Here is a 20,574-nt window from a genome sequence, read left to right as displayed (position 1 = left end):
TCTATCTATCTATCTATCTATCTATCTATCTATCTATCTATCTATCTATCTATCTATCTATCTATCTATCTATCTATCTATCTATCTATCTATCTATATATCTTTCTACCTACCTATCTACCTACCTATCATTATTCGTAACAAAAAAGTCACTTCTTTAGAAAAACTGATCTTTAAAATTAATTAAATTAAAAAAATATTTCAATACTATTTACCTTTACTTTAATATTTTCACTTATTTTCAAATCAGCACTTTTATCAATTCATTTCTATACTAAATATATTTCACAATTAACATCATTTCTCAAGTCCGAGACTTAACTAAGAAGGAATTAAACTACTTCGCTGTAAGAAACATTTAAAATATTTAATTTATGACAAAACAAATCGATTAATTCCAGTTTAATATTTACAAATAATTATTGCAATTAATAATGGTTAATTACAAAAAAAATCTGTAAAAGATTAACAATTAAATAACAACGTTTAATTATCTATACATATTAATAACCTTATAAAATCTTAAAGTGTTTACAAATTCATTTTTCTTTCAAACAAACACGGTGTAAATTTTCACAAATTTATTAAAACATAAAAATATAAAATGAGCAACAATTAAAAAAAATAAACGTAATAGTGAGTGACGTTAGTAAATTGATATACATTTGTTTTTTTTCCTTGTTGTTTAATTCATTCAATTTCCTCACCCCTCTATGTAGGAGAATATAAAATAATTTTATTTGACATACCTGATGTTGTAAGTTCCTCTATTAGTATTTTAGAGAAAGAAAGAAAAAAAAAAAACTAAAACGTGATACCCTCTAAAACAAACTATTATGATAGATTTATAAATTATTATTCTCTATAAACGTGACTAGTGTTCTGTTTTGTTCTTCTTCTTTGAATTGAAAAAAACAAAAGTATAAAAGATAAAGAGCAGAGAATTATGTAGAGAGTATAGAATTATAATGAAATTAGTAAAAGAGATTTTGAAAGAATGAAAAACAACAAGTATTTTTCAAAGATTTTAAAACGTTTTGAATATGTTTATGTTAGTTTTTGCTTGAAATCTAGCTTGAGTTTATAAATATCAAATAGTTGGTCATTTGGAGGAGGGAAAAAAAAACTTTCGTTATAACGTTCTCACATAATGCTCATCACTCACTGTGAGCAATTTATTTATAAATTACTTGAGGTTAAGTGTTAGTAACATTTTTTTCTATTACATTTGTTTAAATATAAAAAACTAAATGTGAAAAAATTATTATGTAAATTAAACTTTTTTGAGAAAAACTTCAATTCATTCATGAATTATTTACGTTTGTGGTTTGTAAATTTGATTTGTAGTAGGGTTCTATAAATCGACTTTAGAATAATTGAACAATCGACTTTTAGTCGAAAAAAGTCGAAGTCGACTATATTGTTCCAAATAAGTCGATAACTCGACTATCGTCTGTAAAAAAAAGTTTGTTAATAAAAGTCGAAAAGTAGGAAAAAGACGAAAAGTCGAAAATAGTCAGAAAAACTCGAAAAAAGTCAAAAAATAGTCGGAAAAAAGTCGAAAATAGTCAAAAAGTCGAAAATTTTAGAAACAAGTCAAAAATGGTCGAAAATTTTAAAAAAAGTGAAAAAAAGTCAAAAACTCTAAAATAGTCGAAAAAAGACGGAAAAGTCGAAAAAAGTAGAAACAAGTCAAAAATAGTCGAATATTTTAAAAATGTGAAAAAAAAAGTCAAAAACTCTAAAATAGTCGGAAAAACTTGAAAAAAGTCAAAAGAAGTCGAAAATAGTCGAAAAATCAAAAAGTCGGAAAAAGTCGAAAAGTCAAAAAGTAGAAAAATCGAAAATTGTATAAAACAAGTCAAAAATAGTCGAATATTTTAAAAAAGTGGAAATAAAGTAAAAAAACTCTAAAATAGTCAGAAAAACTCGAAAAAAAAAGTCAAAAAATAGTCGGAAAAAAAGTCGAAAATAGTCAAAAAGTCGAAAATTTCAGAAACAAGTCAAAAATAGACGAAAATTTTAAAAAAAGTGAAAAAAGTCAAAAACTCTAAATTAGTCGAAATAAGACGGAAAAAGTCGAAAAAAGTAGAAACAAGTCAAAAATAGTCGAATATTTTAAAAATGTTAAAAAAATGTCGAAAACCCTAAAATAGTCGGAAAAACTTGAAAAAAGTAAAAAAATAGTCAAAAGAAGTTGAAAAATCAAAAAGTCGGAAAAAGTCAAAAAAAAGGAGAAAAGTCGAAAATTTTAGAAACAAGTCAAAAATAGTCGAAAATTTTAAAAAAGTGGAAATAAAGTCAAAAACTCTAAAATAGTCGGAAAAACTCGAAAAAAGTCATAAAATAGTCGGAAAAAAGTCGAAAATAGTCAAAAAGTCGAAAAAATCGAAAAGTCGAAAATTTTAGAAACAAGTCAAAAATGGTCGAAAATTTTTAAAAAGTGAAAAAAGTCAAAAACTCTAAATTAGTCGAAAAAAAACGGAAAAAGTCGAAAAAAGTAGAAACAAGTCAAAAATAGTCGAATATTTTAAAAATGTTAAAAAAATGTCGAAAACCTTAAAATAGTCGGAAAAACTTGAAAAAAGTCAAAAAAAAGGAGAAAAGTCGAAAATTGTAGAAACAAATCAAAAATAGTCGAAAATTTTAAAAAAAGTAAAAAAAAGCCAAAAACTCTAAAATAGTTGGAAAAACTCGAAAAAAATCAAAAAATAGTCGGAAAAAAGTCAAAAATAGTCAAAAAGTCGGAAAAAGTCGAAAATTTTAGAAACAAGTCGAAAATTTTAAAAAACTTAAAAAAGTCAAAAACTCTAAATTAGTCCAAAAAATACGGAAAAAGTCGAAAAAATCGAAAAGTCGAAGATAGTCGAAAAGTCGACTATTTATAAAATACTTATAGTCGAAAAGTCTAAAAGTCAACTTTTAATTAAATGAAAAAAGTCGAAAAGTCGACTTTTAACTAAATGAAAAAAGTCGAAAAGTCGACTTTTCGTTTCTACTATAGAACCCTAATTTGTAGTAATATTTTAAAGGTTTTAATGTTTAATATTACTGTAAACAAAACAAACTTGAGAATTACTATTTACTTAATAATATTCATTTACTACACCTATCGCTTGACAATTTCCTATATCGCTGGATCGCAATCATTTTGTTTATATTTCTCTCTCTATATATAATCATAATAAGACCACCCCCCATCCATATAGTTGCTATCAAAACCTTTTTATGATAATCTTAAATAATAATATTATTTAATCGTTTAAAATTAGATAACATTATACAGAAGTCTGTAATAAATAGCAAATAATAATCCTATTTAACTTTTATAAATAATGACCTTTAATATCAACAATTTATATAGGAAAAATACACATTACCCAAGTAATCAAGTTGATAAGAAATAAAAAGCAAAAGCTTTTTGCCTTTTTGTAAAAAAAGAACCAAAATATTAGATTATATAAAAAGAAACGTAATATTTTTTAATTTTGTCTTCTGATAGACTAAAGTGAACCATAGATACTGCTGATCCTTTAATTTACCTTCTACATTCGCATAAATAACTTTTTAAATACATTAAACGCTATCATGTAAACCCACAACACCTGCGTCTACGTCATATATACAAATTTTTTTGTATAAAAATGTTCCTTATATTTTAAATTATTTTTCTTCTAATATTTCTTTTTTTTAATAATTTAGCTTGTTGGCAATTTGTCAAACATTTTACCAACAAAAGGTTTAGCTTATATACATTTTAATTTGTTATAAATAAATTAAAATGCAAAAAAAAGAATAAAACAAAGAAAAGCAATATACTGCTAGACAACGTTGCTATTACAAATTTCATTAATTATGCATGACTTCATTTTATATACATTTATGTAGAATTTACAAATTAATTACAATTAAAAAGAAATAATCTTTAAAAGAAAACATACACCTTATCTATAGTCTAGTGAATAGTCTAGTCTATAGTCTACTCTATATCCTAGTTTGTAATCTAGTTTATAGTCTACTCTATAGCGTAATCTTAGTCTACTATACAGGGTAATTAATTGTCTGGACTCTATTTTAGTCTATTGTCAAGTATATTGTCTAGTCTACAGTCTAGTCTATTGTCAAGTATATTGTCTAGTCTATAGTCTAGTCTATAGTCTAGTCTATAGTCTAGTCTATAGTCTAGTCTATAGTCTAGTCTATAGTCTAGTCTATAGTCTAGTCTATAGTCTAGTCTATAGTTTAGTCTATTGTCAAGTATATTGTCTAGTCTATAGTCTAGTCTGTAGTCTAGTCTATAGTCTAGTCCTTAGTTTGGTCTATAGTCTAGTTTATAGTTTAGTCCATAGTCTAGTCTATACTTTAGTCTATAGTCTAGTCTATAGTCTAGTCTATAGTCTAGTCTATAGTATAGTCTATAGTCTAGTCTATAGTCTAGTCTATAGTCTAGTCTATAGTCTAGTCTATAGTCTAGTCTATAGTCTAGTCTATAGTCTAGTCTATAGTCTAGTCTATAGTCTAGTCTATAGTCTAGTCTATAGTCTAGTCTATAGTCTAGTCTATAGTCTAGTCTATAGTCTAGTCTATAGTCTAGTCTATAGTCTTGTATATAGTTTAGTCTATAGTCCAGTCTATAGTCTAATCTATAGTCTAGTCCATAGTGTAGTATATAGTCTAGGCTATAGTCTAGTATATAGTCTAGGCTATAGTCTAGTCTATAGTCTAGGCTATAGTCAAGTCTATAGTCTAGTCTATAGACTAGTCTTTAGTTTAGTCTATAGTCTAGTCTGTAGTCTAGTCTATAGCCTAGTCTGTATTCTAGTATCGTTTAAAATCTGGTGTATAATCTATTGCATGGTCTAGTCTTTACGCTAGTCTATATTCGAGTCTATATTATAGTCCATAGCTAGTTTTAACTGTAGTTTATAGACTAATCTTAAGCCTAGTCCAAACTATAGTATACTATATTCTAGTTTGTAATCCAGACTGCAGTCTAGTCTATAATACAGACTAATTTATATTCTATAGCCTTGACTATAGGTATGATAGTCTAGACTATAGAAAAAGTGAATTGCGCATAAATTTTCTTTCATATTCCATTTAAGAAATTTAAATTATATCAAATGTTAAAAGTTTAATTACATTGTCATTAGCTAGAATATTAAAACCGCTAAAGGGCAATATTAGAAAGTGAATTTTTAACCCTTAAATTAAGTGATTAATATAATTATAATTGACTTAATAAAAAAAAAACTAATTATAAATAAAATTAAAATATTATTAAAACAAACTTAACATTAACAAATAAATGTAAGAAAGAAAACAAAAAAGCATTAATATTAAACAGTAACAAATACATTACATGATATATTGACAAAGAGTAAAAAAGAAAATTGTGTTGCTAAAGAGAAATAAATTGTCCTCAACAATTTATATAAAAATTATGCACTTTTTTCTTTACACAATAAACTTTGTACTTTGAACATTATTTGGCTATAAATCAGTAAATGTAAAATTGAGGTAAAAGAATAAAGAATTGTATTTTTTTTTTTAATATGCATGAATGAAGAATACACAAATATTGCAAATATGTATATAACTTGCATATGTACAATATAATAATTAAAATTAATTGAAGTATAATAAAGTTAAAATGTGTTAGTATGTATAAATGTAACAAACAAACAAACAGACAATGCACGCAACAGTCAAAACATATATAGATATTTAAAATTCAATTGAATATAGTTCAATAGCCATCAATAAAAATGAATGTTTATTAAAGAAGATTCAATATAAAAATAAATAAATTTAAATTATTATTAAGGTTTGAAAAATTTTGTTTGTTTTCTTTTTTTTTTTTGTATTATTAGCTAAATTAAATTAGTTTTAAAATTAAGAATAATAAAAAAAAAAACAAATTTTTGCTTACTTGATGAACTAGTTTAGAACACTGGGACTGCATTGGCATATTTAAACTTGAAAAATTACGTATTTGTTGTAAGGGTTTATATTTGGACATTAACAGCATGGGAGTAGCAGCTGAAGTGCCAGTAAAAGATCTAGTTGCTCCCTTAGGAGCTGAAGTATAATCACGCATTTGAGCTTAGTTTAAGAAAAATAGATAAAGAAATATAATAAATTTGTATTTAAGAAGATTTAGGAAAAAAAAAGAAACAACAATTACCATCATTTTTATTTTGGAAGCCTATGTTAGGGGTGGTGGCAGCAATCGTTTGCAAAGTTGTTAACGATTTTCGTATAAAGTTTTGCTGTTTGCTAGAGATGTTTGAATTGATGTTATTCGATAATGTTGTAGTAGTGTTTGTTAGGCCTATTAATGCTCTAGTAGTTGTGTTGGTTGATGATTTAATAAAACACAAACGTGGTGCCGTAGTATTCAAAACAAAACGGGATATGGTAGCCATTTTTGGTTTGTTCTTTTTTCTTGTGTAATGAAGTAATACAACTGAAAACGTAAAGAAATATGTATATGTAAACTTAAAAACAAAAATTTTTCTTTTATCAAAAACAAATGACTAATAAAATAGTTCTTTTGTTAAGGAAAAGGGAATAAATTTTGAATTTGTCTTTTATACCAACTAGTAAGGGGTTGTTTTTCTTAAATAAGAGTATGATATTATATAGAGAGCGAGGAAAACCATGAGAAACCACAATAGTTTTTTTATAGTTTAATAACAATTTTATATAAATTTTAGTTTTTATAAATTGTTGCTTTGTTTCTATACGTTCATTGTAATTAACTTGGTTGACTGATACTTTATACTACTCACGCATAGCTAATAACACAACTAAAGGGAAATATAGATTATCAAGGTCAAAATATTTAAAACAGAACTACAGCTGATAGGAACTGTTAGTTTAAATACATATGTTAGGGAAGTTTTCAAAAATATCGAAATATTCTATAGTCTCTTTTATAGCCTAGTATATTATCGAGCCTATTACCTAGTACATAAACTATTCCAAACTTATCAAAAGTCTTCAGTATAATCTATAGAGTATTCTAAATTTTATTTTATAGTTTTGACTATAGACAGATCTCTAGCTATCTAACTATCTAAGAATCTATCTATCTGTCTATCTATCTATCTATCTATCTATCTATCTATCTATCTATCTATCTATCTATCTATCTATCTATCTATCTATCTATCTATCTATCTATCTATCTATCTATCTATCTATCTATCTATCTATCTATCTATCTATCTATCTATCTATCTATCTATCTATCTATCTATCTATCTATCTATCTATCTATCTATCTATCTATCTATCTATCTATCTATCTATCTATCTATCTATCTATCTATCTATCACACAGTTCCAACATGCAACCATCTCATATACTAGCAGTAGGGTGTTATTAAATATATAGAAACAACAACAACAACTACAAATACAATTTATATTACACACCAACACCGCACATTACCACACGACAGGCAATTTTGAAAAGTTCAACGTTAAAGAAAAATCTAAATACACATTGAGGCACAACACATAGACTTTGTACCCAATCAGAGAAAAGGCATTTATATAAAAAATTTAAGCAGGAATACTGATAACACACAAAAAAGCCAGTTTAAAGGAGCAGGAGGTTATGGTTAAAAGCCAATGATAGCGATAAACACTTTTTACAACAGATGTGTACAGATTTTCTTGTGCTTTATTCTGCTAAATTTTTAATAGCCATAATTATTGTTAATTACAACAAAGACTTACCTAGTTTTTGTGTCCACACGGAAAAATTAATTTTCTCCTATTGTGTTTGTATTTTTCTTGCTTCCTGCTGCTGTTGTCGTTGTGGTAACTTTATCGGCAACAATAATACTGTTGTATTGATTATTTGTTTATGTTTTTCTGCGCACTTTATTTAATATTCTTTTAATTAGATTTAATAAATGTCTGCTGATTTTTTATTTGCTTTTTTTTGCATAGAATTTATGCTATAATTATATTATCAACCGATTTCGGACCGACACAATGCAGCCCGTAAACTGCACACACAATCCAAAACAATAATTGCAATCCATTCAAGCGACACCTGCGTCAATTAAATATCATTACGTCGTTGTAGCTGCTTAAGCAGCAATGTTAACGCCGTTAAAATTTTAGTGGTGACGGAAGATTTTTTATCAAATTTAAAACGGTTAGAAAAATAAATAATACACAAGTTTAAGAAAATATAAAGTTAAATTAGCAAATATTTTGGAATTTAAAAAGTTTTTCAAAATGTATTACAATAAAAATTGTATTATTAAATTGAGTTGAAAGAAAACATTTTTAACGACGTAATTTTTTTAAACGTTAATCGGCATTGTTATTCACATTGTATGCTAAAGCGAATTTGTAAACAGCTGTTTGTTTTTTCATATTCGCTTTAGCGGTTTTTTTAAGTTGTCGTTTTATTTTTTCACGTTTTTGTGTAATTTTTAAATAAATTGTGATTATTTCATTTGATAGTTTTACTAAATAAATTATTAACAATATAACAAGGTATTTATTTATATAATATTTTATTCTTTAACACTATTGTATTGTAAAATTAAATTTACATACAAACATAAGCATATCTGCAAATTTTATTTTTATTAATTACATTTCTGGTTCATTATGTTGTAAAATTAAGTTTTTTTCCTAAACTGCTTAATTCTCATAATATTGTCTAGTTTAATCATGAATCTATATCTTTTTCATCAGTAACAAATAATGTGCTCTATTGTATTTAGCGTTGCAAGCAATGGCCACTTCCCATTGTTTCCAAAGTTATTTCCTGTATAGCTTTTTCCTAAAATTTTCAATTAAAACACATTTTTTTAAAATTGCTTCATTTTTTTCTCTTAGTTTATTGTTCAATTTTGAATACATTTTTATTAATTTTACTTAAAAACGTTGACGTGGTCCATTAAAATCTGGTTGTATGGGTCTTTGAGGTGGTAAAGTTTGTGGTCTGCCAGGTCTTAAACTACCACCACCAATACTGCCATGAGGTCTCCACTCAGCACTCACCAAAGAAGAGGCCAAAGCCAATAAAGCAAAGGCTACGAGGATAAGATTTTTATAGATTTGCATGATGTATAGATATTTAACTTTTAAAATTTCGAAGCTGTAGACGGCTACTGAATGCTGTAGATTTGAAAACGTACAGCTGCTTTTATACTCTCAGATCAAAGAAAGAAATTCTTATCAGTTTCTAGACTTAAAAATACCATAGGTCCGAAACTGACAATATTGATCATTTGTGTGTCTTTATCATCTTGTGTCTATAGAGTAGATCCCGCAAAAATATTGTCAAGGGGATTTTTTATTTTAAAAATTAATTTCTGTAAATATAAGTTTTTTGTTTGCGCGATATTTCAACAATTTTCTAAACATTTAGATCAACTTCTGATCGGACATTTTTCGAAATCAGGTAAGATAAAAATGTAGGCTAGACTATATACTAAAGTATAATCTAGACTATGGACTAGTATAAAGACTATACTACAGACTAGACTATAGACTAGACTATAGCCTAGACCATAGACTAGACTATAGACTAGACTAGACTATAGACTAGACTATACCCTAGACCATAGACTAGACTATAGACTAGACTATAGACTAGACTATAGACTAGACTATAGACTAGACTATAGACTAGACTATAGACTAGACTATAGACTAGACTATAGACTAGACTATAGACTAGATTATAGACTAGACTATAGACTATACTATATACTATACTATATACTAGACTATAGACTAGACTATAAACTAGACTGCAGTGTACACTATAGACTAGACTATAAACTATACTGCAGTATACTCTATAGACTAGACTATAGACGAGACTATAGACTATACTATAGACTAGACTATAGAATAGACTATAGACTAGACTATAGACTAGACTATAGAATAGACCATAGACTAGACTATAGACTAGACTATAGACTAGACTATACTAGTCTATAGTCTATCTATAGTCTAGTCTATAGTCTAGTCTATAGTCTAGTCTATAGTCTAGTCTATAGTCTAGTCTATAGTCTAGTCTATAGTCCTAGTCTATAGTCTAGTCTATAGTCTAGTCTATAGTCTAGTCTATAGTCTAGTCTATAGTCTAGTCTATAGTCTAGTCTATAGTCTAGTCTATAGTCTAGTCTATAGTCTAGTCTATAGTCTAGTCTATAGTCTAGTCTATAGTCTAGTCTATAGTCTAGTCTATAGTCTAGTCTATAGTCTAGTCTATAGTCTAGTCTATAGTCTAGTCTATAGTCCTAGTCTATAGTCTAGTCTATAGTCTAGTCGAATAGTCTAGTCTATAGTCTAGTCTATAGTCTAGTCTATAGTCTAGTCTATAGTCTAGCCTATAGTCTAGTCTATAGTCTAGTCTATAGTCTAGTCTATAGTCTAGTCTAGTCTAATAGTCTAGTCTATAGTCTAGTCTATAGTCTAGTCTATAGTCTTCTATAGTCTAGTCTATAGTCTAGTCTATAGTCTAGTCTATAGTCTAGTATATAGTCTAGTCTATAGTCTAGTCTATAGTCTAGTCTATAGTCTAGTCTATATTCTAGTCTATAGTCTAGTCTATAGTCTGGTCTATAGTCTAGTCTATAGTCTAGTCTATAGTCTAGTCTATAGACTAGACTATAGTGAGAGTATAGTCTAGTCTATAGTCTAGTCTAGTCTATAGTCTAGTCTATTGTATAGTCTATAGTCTAGTCTATAGTCTAGTCTATAGTCTGGACTATAGTCTAGTTTATAGTTTATAGTCTACTCTATAGTGTAGACTGCAGTTTATAGTCTATTTTATAGTCTAGTTTATATTCTAGTCTATAGTCTAGTCTATAGCCTAGTCTATAGTCTAGTATATAATCTAGTCTATAGTCTAGTCTATAGTCTAGTCTATAGTCTAGTCTATAGTCTAGTATATAGTCTAGTATATAGTCTAGTCTATAGTCTAGTCTATAGTCTAGTCTATAGTAAAGTCTTCAGTCTAGTCTATAGTCTAGTCTGTACTCTACTATATATAGTCTAATCTAGTATGTACTCTAGTCTTTTGTCTAGTATAAAGTGTAGTTTATACTTTAGTAAATAGTCTAGTCTACATTTTCATCTGAACTGATTTCAAAAAATATCTGATCTGAAGTTGGTCTAAATGTTTACTAAATTGTTGAAATATCGCGCAAACAAAAGACTTTATTTATTTACAAAATTTAATTCTTAAAATAAAAATTAAAAAAAAATCCCCTTGACTATATTTTTGCGGATATACTATATAGACACAAGATGAAAAGACAAGGTGATTCACACAAATGATCAATATTGTCAGTTTCGGACCTATGGTATTTTTAAGTCTAGAAACTGATAAGAATTTCTTTGATTTGAGAGTATAAAAGCAGCTGTATGTTTTCAAATCTACAGCATTCAGTAGCCGTCTACAGCTTTGAAATTTTAAGAGTTAAATATCTATACATCATGCAAATCTATAAGAATCTTATCCTCGTAGCCTTTGCTTTATTGGCTTTGGCCTCTTCTTTGGTGAGTGCTGAGTGGAGACCTCATGGCAGTATTGGTGGTGGTAGTTTAAGACCTGGCAGACCACAAACTTTACCACCTCAAAGACCCATACAACCAGATTTTAATGGACCACGTCAACGTTTTTAAGTAAAATTATTAAATATGTAATGAAAATTGAACAATAAATTAAAAGAAAAAAATAAGTAATTTTAAATATTGTGTTTTAGTTTACTAATTTAACTTGTAGGAAAAAGCTATACAGGATACACTGAAAGGTGATATTATGGACTAGAAAATAGACTATGTACTAGACTATAGACTTATGATCTAAGCTAAGTGCAGCCTATAGTCTAGTTTAAAGTCGAGTTTATAATCAAGTTTATAGTCTAGTGTATAGTCTAGTCAATACTCTAGTCCATAGCCTAGTCTATACTCTAGTCTACAGTCTACTTTATAGTCCAGTTTATTGTTTAGTCTATAGTCTAGTCCAAAGTCAAATTTATAGGCTATTCTATAGTCTAGTGTATAATATAGTCTATAGCCGAGGTTAGTTTATAACCTTGTCTATAGTCTAGTCTCTAGTCTAGTCTATAGTCTAGTCTAGTCTATAGTCTAGTCTATAGTCTAGTCTATAGTCTAGTCTATAGTCTAGTCTATAGTCTAGTCTATAGTCTAGTCTATAGTCTAGTCTATAGTCTAGTCTATAGTCTAGTCTATAGTCTAGTCTATAGTCTAGTCTATAGTCTAGTCTATAGTCTAGTCTATAGTCTAGTCTATAGTCTAGTCTATAGTCTAGTCTATAGTCTAGTCTATAGTCTAGTCTATAGTCTAGTCTATAGTCTAGTCTATAGTCTAGTCTATAGTCTAGTCTATAGTCTAGTCTATAGTCTAGTCTATAGTCTAGTCTATAGTCTAGTCTATAGTCTAGTCTATAGTCTAGTCTATAGTCTAGTCTATAGTCTAGTCTATAGTCTAGTCTATAGTCTAGTCTATAGTCTAGTCTATAGTCTAGTCTATAGTCTAGTCTATAGTCTAGTCTAAAGTCTAGTCTATAGTCTAGTCTATAGTCTAGTCTATAGTCTAGTCTATAGTCTAGTCTATAGTCTAGTCTATAGTCCTTAATCAGTCTATAGTAAGTCGACAATCTAGTTTGTAGTCTATAGTTTAATCTATTGTTTATTTTTTGTCTAGTCTATAGCCTGGTCTATAGTCTAGTCTATAATGTAGTCTATTGTCTAGTCTATAGTATAGTCTGTAGCCCAGTCTGTAGTATAGTCGATAATTGTATCGATAATCGTATCTATAGTCTAATCCAAATTCTAATCTATTGTCAAGTCTATAGTCAAATGAATTAGTCTAGTCTATAATCTAGTCTATAGTATATTCTATAGTCTAGTCTATAGTATATTCTATAGTCTAGTCTATGGTCTAGTCTATAGTCTAGTCTATAGTCTAGCATATAGTCTTGTCTATAGTCTAGTCTATAGTCTAGTATATAGTCTATTCTATAACCTAGTATATAGTCTAGTCTATAATCTAGTCTATAGTATAGACTATAATCAAGTTTAATGTCTAGTATATAATCTTGTCTATAGTCTAGTCTATAATCTTGCGGATGGCCTATTCTAAAGTCTAGTCTATAGTCTAGTATATAGTATGGTATATGATATAGTCTATAGTCCAGTTTATGGTCTTGTCTATAGTCTATTCTATAGTGTAGCCTATGGTTTAGTTTATAGTCTAGTCTACAGTCTAGTATATAGTCTAGTCAAAAGTCTAGTCTATAGTCTAATCCATAGTCTAGTATATAGTCTAGTATACAGTCTAGTCTATAGTCTAGTCTATAGTCTAGTCTATAGTCTAGTCTATAGTCTAGTCTATAGTCTAGTCTATAGTCTAGTCTATAGTCTAGTCTATAGTCTAGTCTATAGTCTAGTCTATAGTCTAGTCTATAGTCTAGTCTATAGTCTAGTCTATAGTCTAGTCTATAGTCTAGTCTATAGTCTAGTCTATAGTCTACAGTCTAGTCTATAGTCTAGTCTATAGTCTAGTGTATAGTCTACTTTTTAGTCCTTAATCAGTCTATAGTCTAGTCGGCAATCTAGTTTGTAGTCTATAGTTTAGTCTATTGTTTATTTTTTGTATAATAATGTAGTCTATAGTCTAATCTATAGTCTAGTCTATAGTATAGTCTGTAGCCCAGTCTGTAGTATAGTCGACAATTGTATCGATAATCGTATCTATAGTCTAATCCAAATTCTAATCTATTGTCAAGTCTATAGTCTAATGAATTAGAGTAGTCTATAATCTAGTCTATAGTATATTCTATAGTCTAGTCAATAGTATATTCTATTGTCTAGTCTATGGTCTAGTCTATAGTCTAGTCTATAGTCTAGCATATAGTCTTGTCTATATTGTAGTCTATAGTCTAGTATATAGTCTATTCTATAACCTAGTTTATATTCTAGTCTATAATCTAGTCTATAGTATAGACTATAATCAAGTTTAGACTAGACTATAGACTAGACTATAGACTAGACTATAGACTAGACTATAGACTAGACTATAGACTAGACTATAGACTAGACTATAGACTAGACTATAGACTAGACTATAGACTAGACTATAGACTAGACTATAGACTAGACTATAGACTAGACTATAGACTAGACTATAGACTAGACTATAGACTAGACTATAGACTAGACTATAGACTAGACTATAGACTAGACTATAGACTAGACTATAGACTAGAATATAGACTAGACTATAGACTAGACTATAGACTAGACTATAGATTAGACTATAGTCTAGACTATAGTCTAGACTATAGACTAGACTACAGACTAAACTACAGACTAGATTACAGACTAGACTATAGATCAACTATTCACTAGAATATAAACTAGATAATAGACTATAGATTATACATGAGACTACTATAGTCTAGGCGGTATTATTTTTAAAAATTCAATTTGGATTTCTTTTTTTAAATAATTATTTTTATTTGTTTTATTTTTATAACTATATTTTCCTTTTATTTTTAATAAACATTTAAAGTTTTTTATTTTAAATATATATTTGTTTTTTTTTTTTTTTTTTTTATATTATATTTATAGTTATTAATAATAATTTAAATGTAAATAATATCAATTTGTTGCTATTTATCAATCAATGATCTATGTTGTTTACTCTTTTTCTTTGTTTTTTTTTTTTTTTTGTTTACAATATTTGTTTTAAACGTTTAAACTAAAAAAACAGTTTTTTATATAAATTTTTAATATATTTATTATAAATTCATTTGCATAAACATATAAAATAATTTTCACTTAACAGGGAACCATAAATGGTAAATTTTGTTTGCAATTTTTAAAGATTTTTTTCTTTTAAACATTATCAGATTAAAATTGAACTTAAAAGGGGATTTTTTTTTATAATTTACTTTTTTCTTTTCTTCATAAATTAAGATTATTATATGAATTATATTGTTTTTGTTTTTTATATATAATATATTTATAACTTTATTTTGTAGTTTAAACATATATGTAATATTTTTTGTTGTTTTTTTATAAATATTTATATTTTTTTATTTATATATAACATTAAAAATATTTGATTACTATGAGGCGGATTTTCATAATATCAATTTGTTGTTTTAAATGAGCGTTGTTGGGTTAATATCTTAAAATTGTAAAAATTTAAAGGAAAGTGTATAAAAAAATTTAGAAATTTTTATACAAAATTGTTTAAGAACTTTCTTTTGGAATTGTATTTTGAAAATTTTTCAATTTACTTTCCTATAATCTAAAAGATTCATAGACATTTTATGGTTTTCTACGCTCATTTACAATTTAGTAACATTTTTTTTCTCAGTGTAATTTTCTTCTTCTTTTTTATTTTATATGTACGAATATACATTAAGTTTTAATCTTTGGTTTGATTAATTTTATGTATTTTTTATATGTATGCATTATGTTTTTATGTATGTATGTATATTTATGTACGTGCATTATATGTTTCTATATATTTATGCTAAAGGTTTTTTGTTTTCGAATGTATATAGAATATTCATAAAAAGGTACAATACTAAGGTATGTTGTTGTTGTTTTTGTGAACTCAACGGGAAAGAAAATCTAGAAAAGAAATAACATTCAGAAGTTATTAAAACGTACAAGATAGATCCTAAGTTCAGCTTTAACTTTAATGTCATCACTACGATAGTGATGCCATACTAAAAATCTTGTTTACAATTTAAACCGCAAACGGCTGGCGTTAGTCTGACATTATCAACCTACCACATAATGAAAATTAACAACAAAAGATCCTAAAGAGTGAAAACATTAGGTTTTGACCCATTTTTCGTTATATTTGAGATGTTTTGTAGTTATAGTTATATATTTATAAACTGATCTTTTCTAAAAACTATAAACTAATCTATTGCACAAAATGTTGATTAATCTAAAGACTGATCGCGCGACAAGATTGCAGATTAATCAAACACTCTAATCAACAGTTAAACCTACAAAAATGTAGACTGATCTTTAATAGAAATCTTGGAAAATGGGGCTAAGAATATTTAAAAACTATATTCAAATTACAAAACTGAATACCTAAGAAATTAAATATTTGTTTAAGTTATGTACCCGCTGAGTCCATAAATGATATAATAAAGAGTATAATTATGTATATGAATATGTTGTTTATGATATACGTATGCATTATATATTATGATCTATAGTCAATATTATATTTCTGAACTATAGACAATGCTAAACGCTGATCTATAATCAAAACTAAAGACTGATACATAGATTTTTGATACCATAGATTGAACTACAACTTTACACTATACACTGATCTGTAGTCAAGACTATAGACTGATCTATAGTCAAGAATATAGACTGCTCTATAGTCAAGACTATAGACTGATCTATAGTCAAGGCTATAGACTGATCTATAGTCAATACTATAGACTGATCTTAATTCAAGACCATAGGCTGTTCTATAGTCAAGACTAGAGACTGATCTATAGTCAAGACCATAGGCTGATCTATAGTCAAGACTAGAAACTGATCTATAGTCAAGACTAGAGACTGATCTATAGTCAAGACTATAGACTGATCTATAGTCAAGACTATAGACTGATCTACAGTCAAGACTATAGACTGATCTATAGTCAAGACTATAGACTGATCTATAGTCAAGACTATAGACTGATCTATAGTCAAGACTATAGACTGATCTATAGTCAAGACTATAGACTGATTTATAGTCAATACTATAGACTGATTTATAGTCAATACTATAGACTGATCTATATTCAAGACTATAGACTGATCAATAATCAAGACTATAGACTGCACTATAGTCAAGACTATAGACTGATCTATAGTCAAGACTATAGACTTATCTATAGTCAAGACTATAAACTGATCTATAGTCAATACTATAGACTGATCTACAACTTTACACTATACACTGATCTGTAGTCAAGACTATAGACTGATCTATAGTCAAGAATATAGACTGCTCTATAGTCAAGACTATAGACTGATCTATAGTCAAGGCTATAGACTGATCTATAGTCAATACTATAGACTGATCTTAATTCAAGACCATAGGCTGTTCTATAGTCAAGACTAGAGACTGATCTATAGTCAAGACCATAGGCTGATCTATAGTCAAGACTAGAAACTGATCTATAGTCAAGACTAGAGACTGATCTATAGTCAAGACTATAGACTGATCTATAGTCAAGACTATAGACTGATCTACAGTCAAGACTATAGACTGATCTATAGTCAAGACTGATCTATAGTGAAGACTATAGACTGATCTATAGTCAAGACTATAGACTGATTTATAGTCAATACTATAGACTAATTTATAGTCAATACTATAGACTGATCTATATTCAAGACTATAGACTGATCAATAATCAAGACTATAGACTGAACTATAGTCAAGACTATAGACTGATCTATAGTCAAGACTATAGACTTATCTATAGTCAAGACTATAAACTGATCTATAGTCAAGACTATAGACTGATCTATAGTCAAGACTATAGGTTGATCTATAATCAAGACTATGGACTGATCTATAGTCAAGACTATAGACTGATCTATAGTCAAGACTATAGACTGATCTATAGTCAAGACTATAGACTGATCTTTAGTCATGACTATAGACTGATCTATAGTCAAGACGATAGACTGAATTATAGTCAAGACTATAGACTGATTTATAGTCAAGACTATAGACTAATCTATAGTCAAGACTATAGACTGATCTTTAGTCATGACTATAGACTGATCTATAGTCAAGACGATAGACTGAATTATAGTCAAGACTATAGACTGATCTATAGTCAAGACTATAGACTGATCTATAGTCAAGACTATAGACTGATCTATAGTCAAGACTATAGACTGATCTATAGTCAAAACTATAGACTGATTTACAGTCAAAACTATAGACTGATCAATAGACTGATCTATAGTCAAGACTATAGACTGATCTATAGTCAAGATTATAGACTGATCTATAGTCAAGACTATAGACTGATCTATAGCCAAGACTATAGACTGATCTATAGTCAAGACTATAGACTGATCTATAGTCAAGACTATAGACTGATCTATAGTCAAGACTATAGACTGATCTATAGCCATGACTATAAACTGATCTATAGTCATGACTATAGACTGAATTATAGTCAAGACTATAGACTGATCTATAGTCAAGACTATACTGACTATAGACTAATCTATAGTCATGACTATAGACTGATCTATAGTCAAGACTATAGACTGATCTATAGTTAATGCTATAGTTATATATCGTCAGGAATATACACCTATATCTATCTATATTCAAGATTACAGTGCGGAGTATTAAGATAAAAGTAAAAACTTTTATAACAATATACCAAAAAAAAAAATCATACACAAAGCTGATAACTTTAACGGACGGCAAAAACTTATTATAAATTTTAATTATTTAAACAAAATTCCGTGGGTTTTTGACAACTTGTATTAAAATGCTTAAAGGTGGTTAGATAAATTTCATATTATAAGTTATAATATTGAATTTTTTAAAATTGGACGTAATCGTATATAAGTTTAATAATTGTTATAAAAGTTTTACTGATCTGATAGATGAAAAAATAATGAATGATTTTTTGAATTTATATTTTGAAATTAAACTGTTTTATCGATTTTCTTTAGAAATTTTGCATTTTACAATTTGTGTGTTTTGTAGGTTATGTTATCTTTGGTATGATTATTTAGTTGTTTATATTAATGTTTATATATATATATTAATACAATTTTATGGACCATTTGTTTTTATTTAAAAAATAAAACATATATTTAATATAATACATGTATTTAATGAGTTATTATTTTAATGAATATGGTTTTACTTTTCTTATATATTTTTTTAACATTCATTCCATTTTCATTGCTTTTTTTGTTGTATTTCAATAAAATTTAACTAAATTTTTAAGAAAATAAATTGCAATATAGGCAACTTAATCAAAATTTAAATTATATAGTATATATAACTTTTTAAATATTATAGGCCAATTTTTACGATATGTTTTAAGTAATTTATTTTATTTTAGTTTAATTTAATTTTTTTATATTATAAACAGTAGTGTGAATCCCTTTTTTTTGTGTTATTTTATTGGTAGTGTAATAAATTTTGTTAGTTACTGTACATAAGGTATTTTTGGTGATTGTTTCCATTACATTTGTTTACATTTTTTCAAATTTTCTGTTTATTTTATGGTACTGATCTATAGCCAAGACTATAGACTGATCTATAGTCAAGACTATAGACTGATCTATAGTCAAGACTATAGACTGATCTATAGTCAAGACTATAGACTGATCTATAGCCATGACTATAAACTGATCTATAGTCATGACTATAGACTGAATTATAGTCAAGACTATAGACTGATCTATAGTCAAGACTATACTGACTATAGACTAATCTATAGTCATGACTATAGACTGATCTATAGTCAAGACTATAGACTGATCTATAGTTAATGCTATAGTTATATATCGTCAGGAATATACACCTATATCTATCTATATTCAAGATTACAGTGCGGAGTATTAAGATAAAAGTAAAAACTTTTATAACAATATACCAAAAAAAAAAATCATACACAAAGCTGATAACTTTAACGGACGGCAAAAACTTATTATAAATTTTAATTATTTAAACAAAATTCCGTGGGTTTTTGACAACTTGTATTAAAATGCTTAAAGGTGGTTAGATAAATTTCATATTATAAGTTATAATATTGAATTTTTTAAAATTGGACGTAATCGTATATAAGTTTAATAATTGTTATAAAAGTTTTACTGATCTGATAGATGAAAAAATAATGAATGATTTTTTGAATTTATATTTTGAAATTAAACTGTTTTATCGATTTTCTTTAGAAATTTTGCATTTTACAATTTGTGTGTTTTTGTAGGTTATGTTATCTTTGGTATGATTATTTAGTTGTTTATATTAATGTTTATATATATATATTAATACAATTTTATGGACCATTTGTTTTTATTTAAAAAATAAAACATATATTTAATATAATACATGTATTTAATGAGTTATTATTTTAATGAATATGGTTTTACTTTTCTTATATATTTTTTTAACATTCATTCCATTTTCATTGCTTTTTTTGTTGTATTTCAATAAAATTTAACTAAATTTTTAAGAAAATAAATTGCAATATAGGCAACTTAATCAAAATTTAAATTATATAGTATATATAACTTTTTAAATATTATAGGCCAATTTTTACGATATGTTTTAAGTAATTTATTTTATTTTAGTTTAATTTAATTTTTTTATATTATAAACAGTAGTGTGAATCCCTTTTTTTTGTGTTATTTTATTGGTAGTGTAATAAATTTTGTTAGTTACTGTACATAAGGTATTTTTGGTGATTGTTTCCATTACATTTGTTTACATTTTTTCAAATTTTCTGTTTATTTTATGGTTTATTTATATTGC

General features: G+C 27.1%; 1 protein-coding gene across 1 annotated transcript in view; it reads right to left on the bottom strand.

The window, feature by feature from the left end:
• Positions 1–8,053, bottom strand: part of LOC111688166 — a 13,019-nt gene extending 4,966 nt beyond the window's left edge. Inside the window, exons 1-3 of the mRNA XM_046953370.1 lie at positions 7,750–8,053; positions 6,188–6,469; positions 5,882–6,105 (exon numbers count right to left, since the gene is read on the bottom strand). Of these exons, the coding sequence (XP_046809326.1) occupies positions 5,882–6,105; positions 6,188–6,428 (465 nt within the window). The 5' untranslated portion in view covers positions 6,429–6,469; positions 7,750–8,053. The remainder of the gene's footprint in view (positions 1–5,881; positions 6,106–6,187; positions 6,470–7,749) is intronic.
• Between the last annotated feature and the right edge of the window lie 12,521 nt (positions 8,054–20,574).

The sequence above is a fragment of the Lucilia cuprina genome, chromosome 6, assembly GCF_022045245.1.
Source record: "Lucilia cuprina isolate Lc7/37 chromosome 6, ASM2204524v1, whole genome shotgun sequence".
NCBI lineage: Eukaryota > Metazoa > Arthropoda > Insecta > Diptera > Calliphoridae > Lucilia > Lucilia cuprina.
The sequence above is the reverse complement of the archived record's forward strand: the minus strand, read 5'-3'. Positions and strand labels throughout refer to the sequence as shown.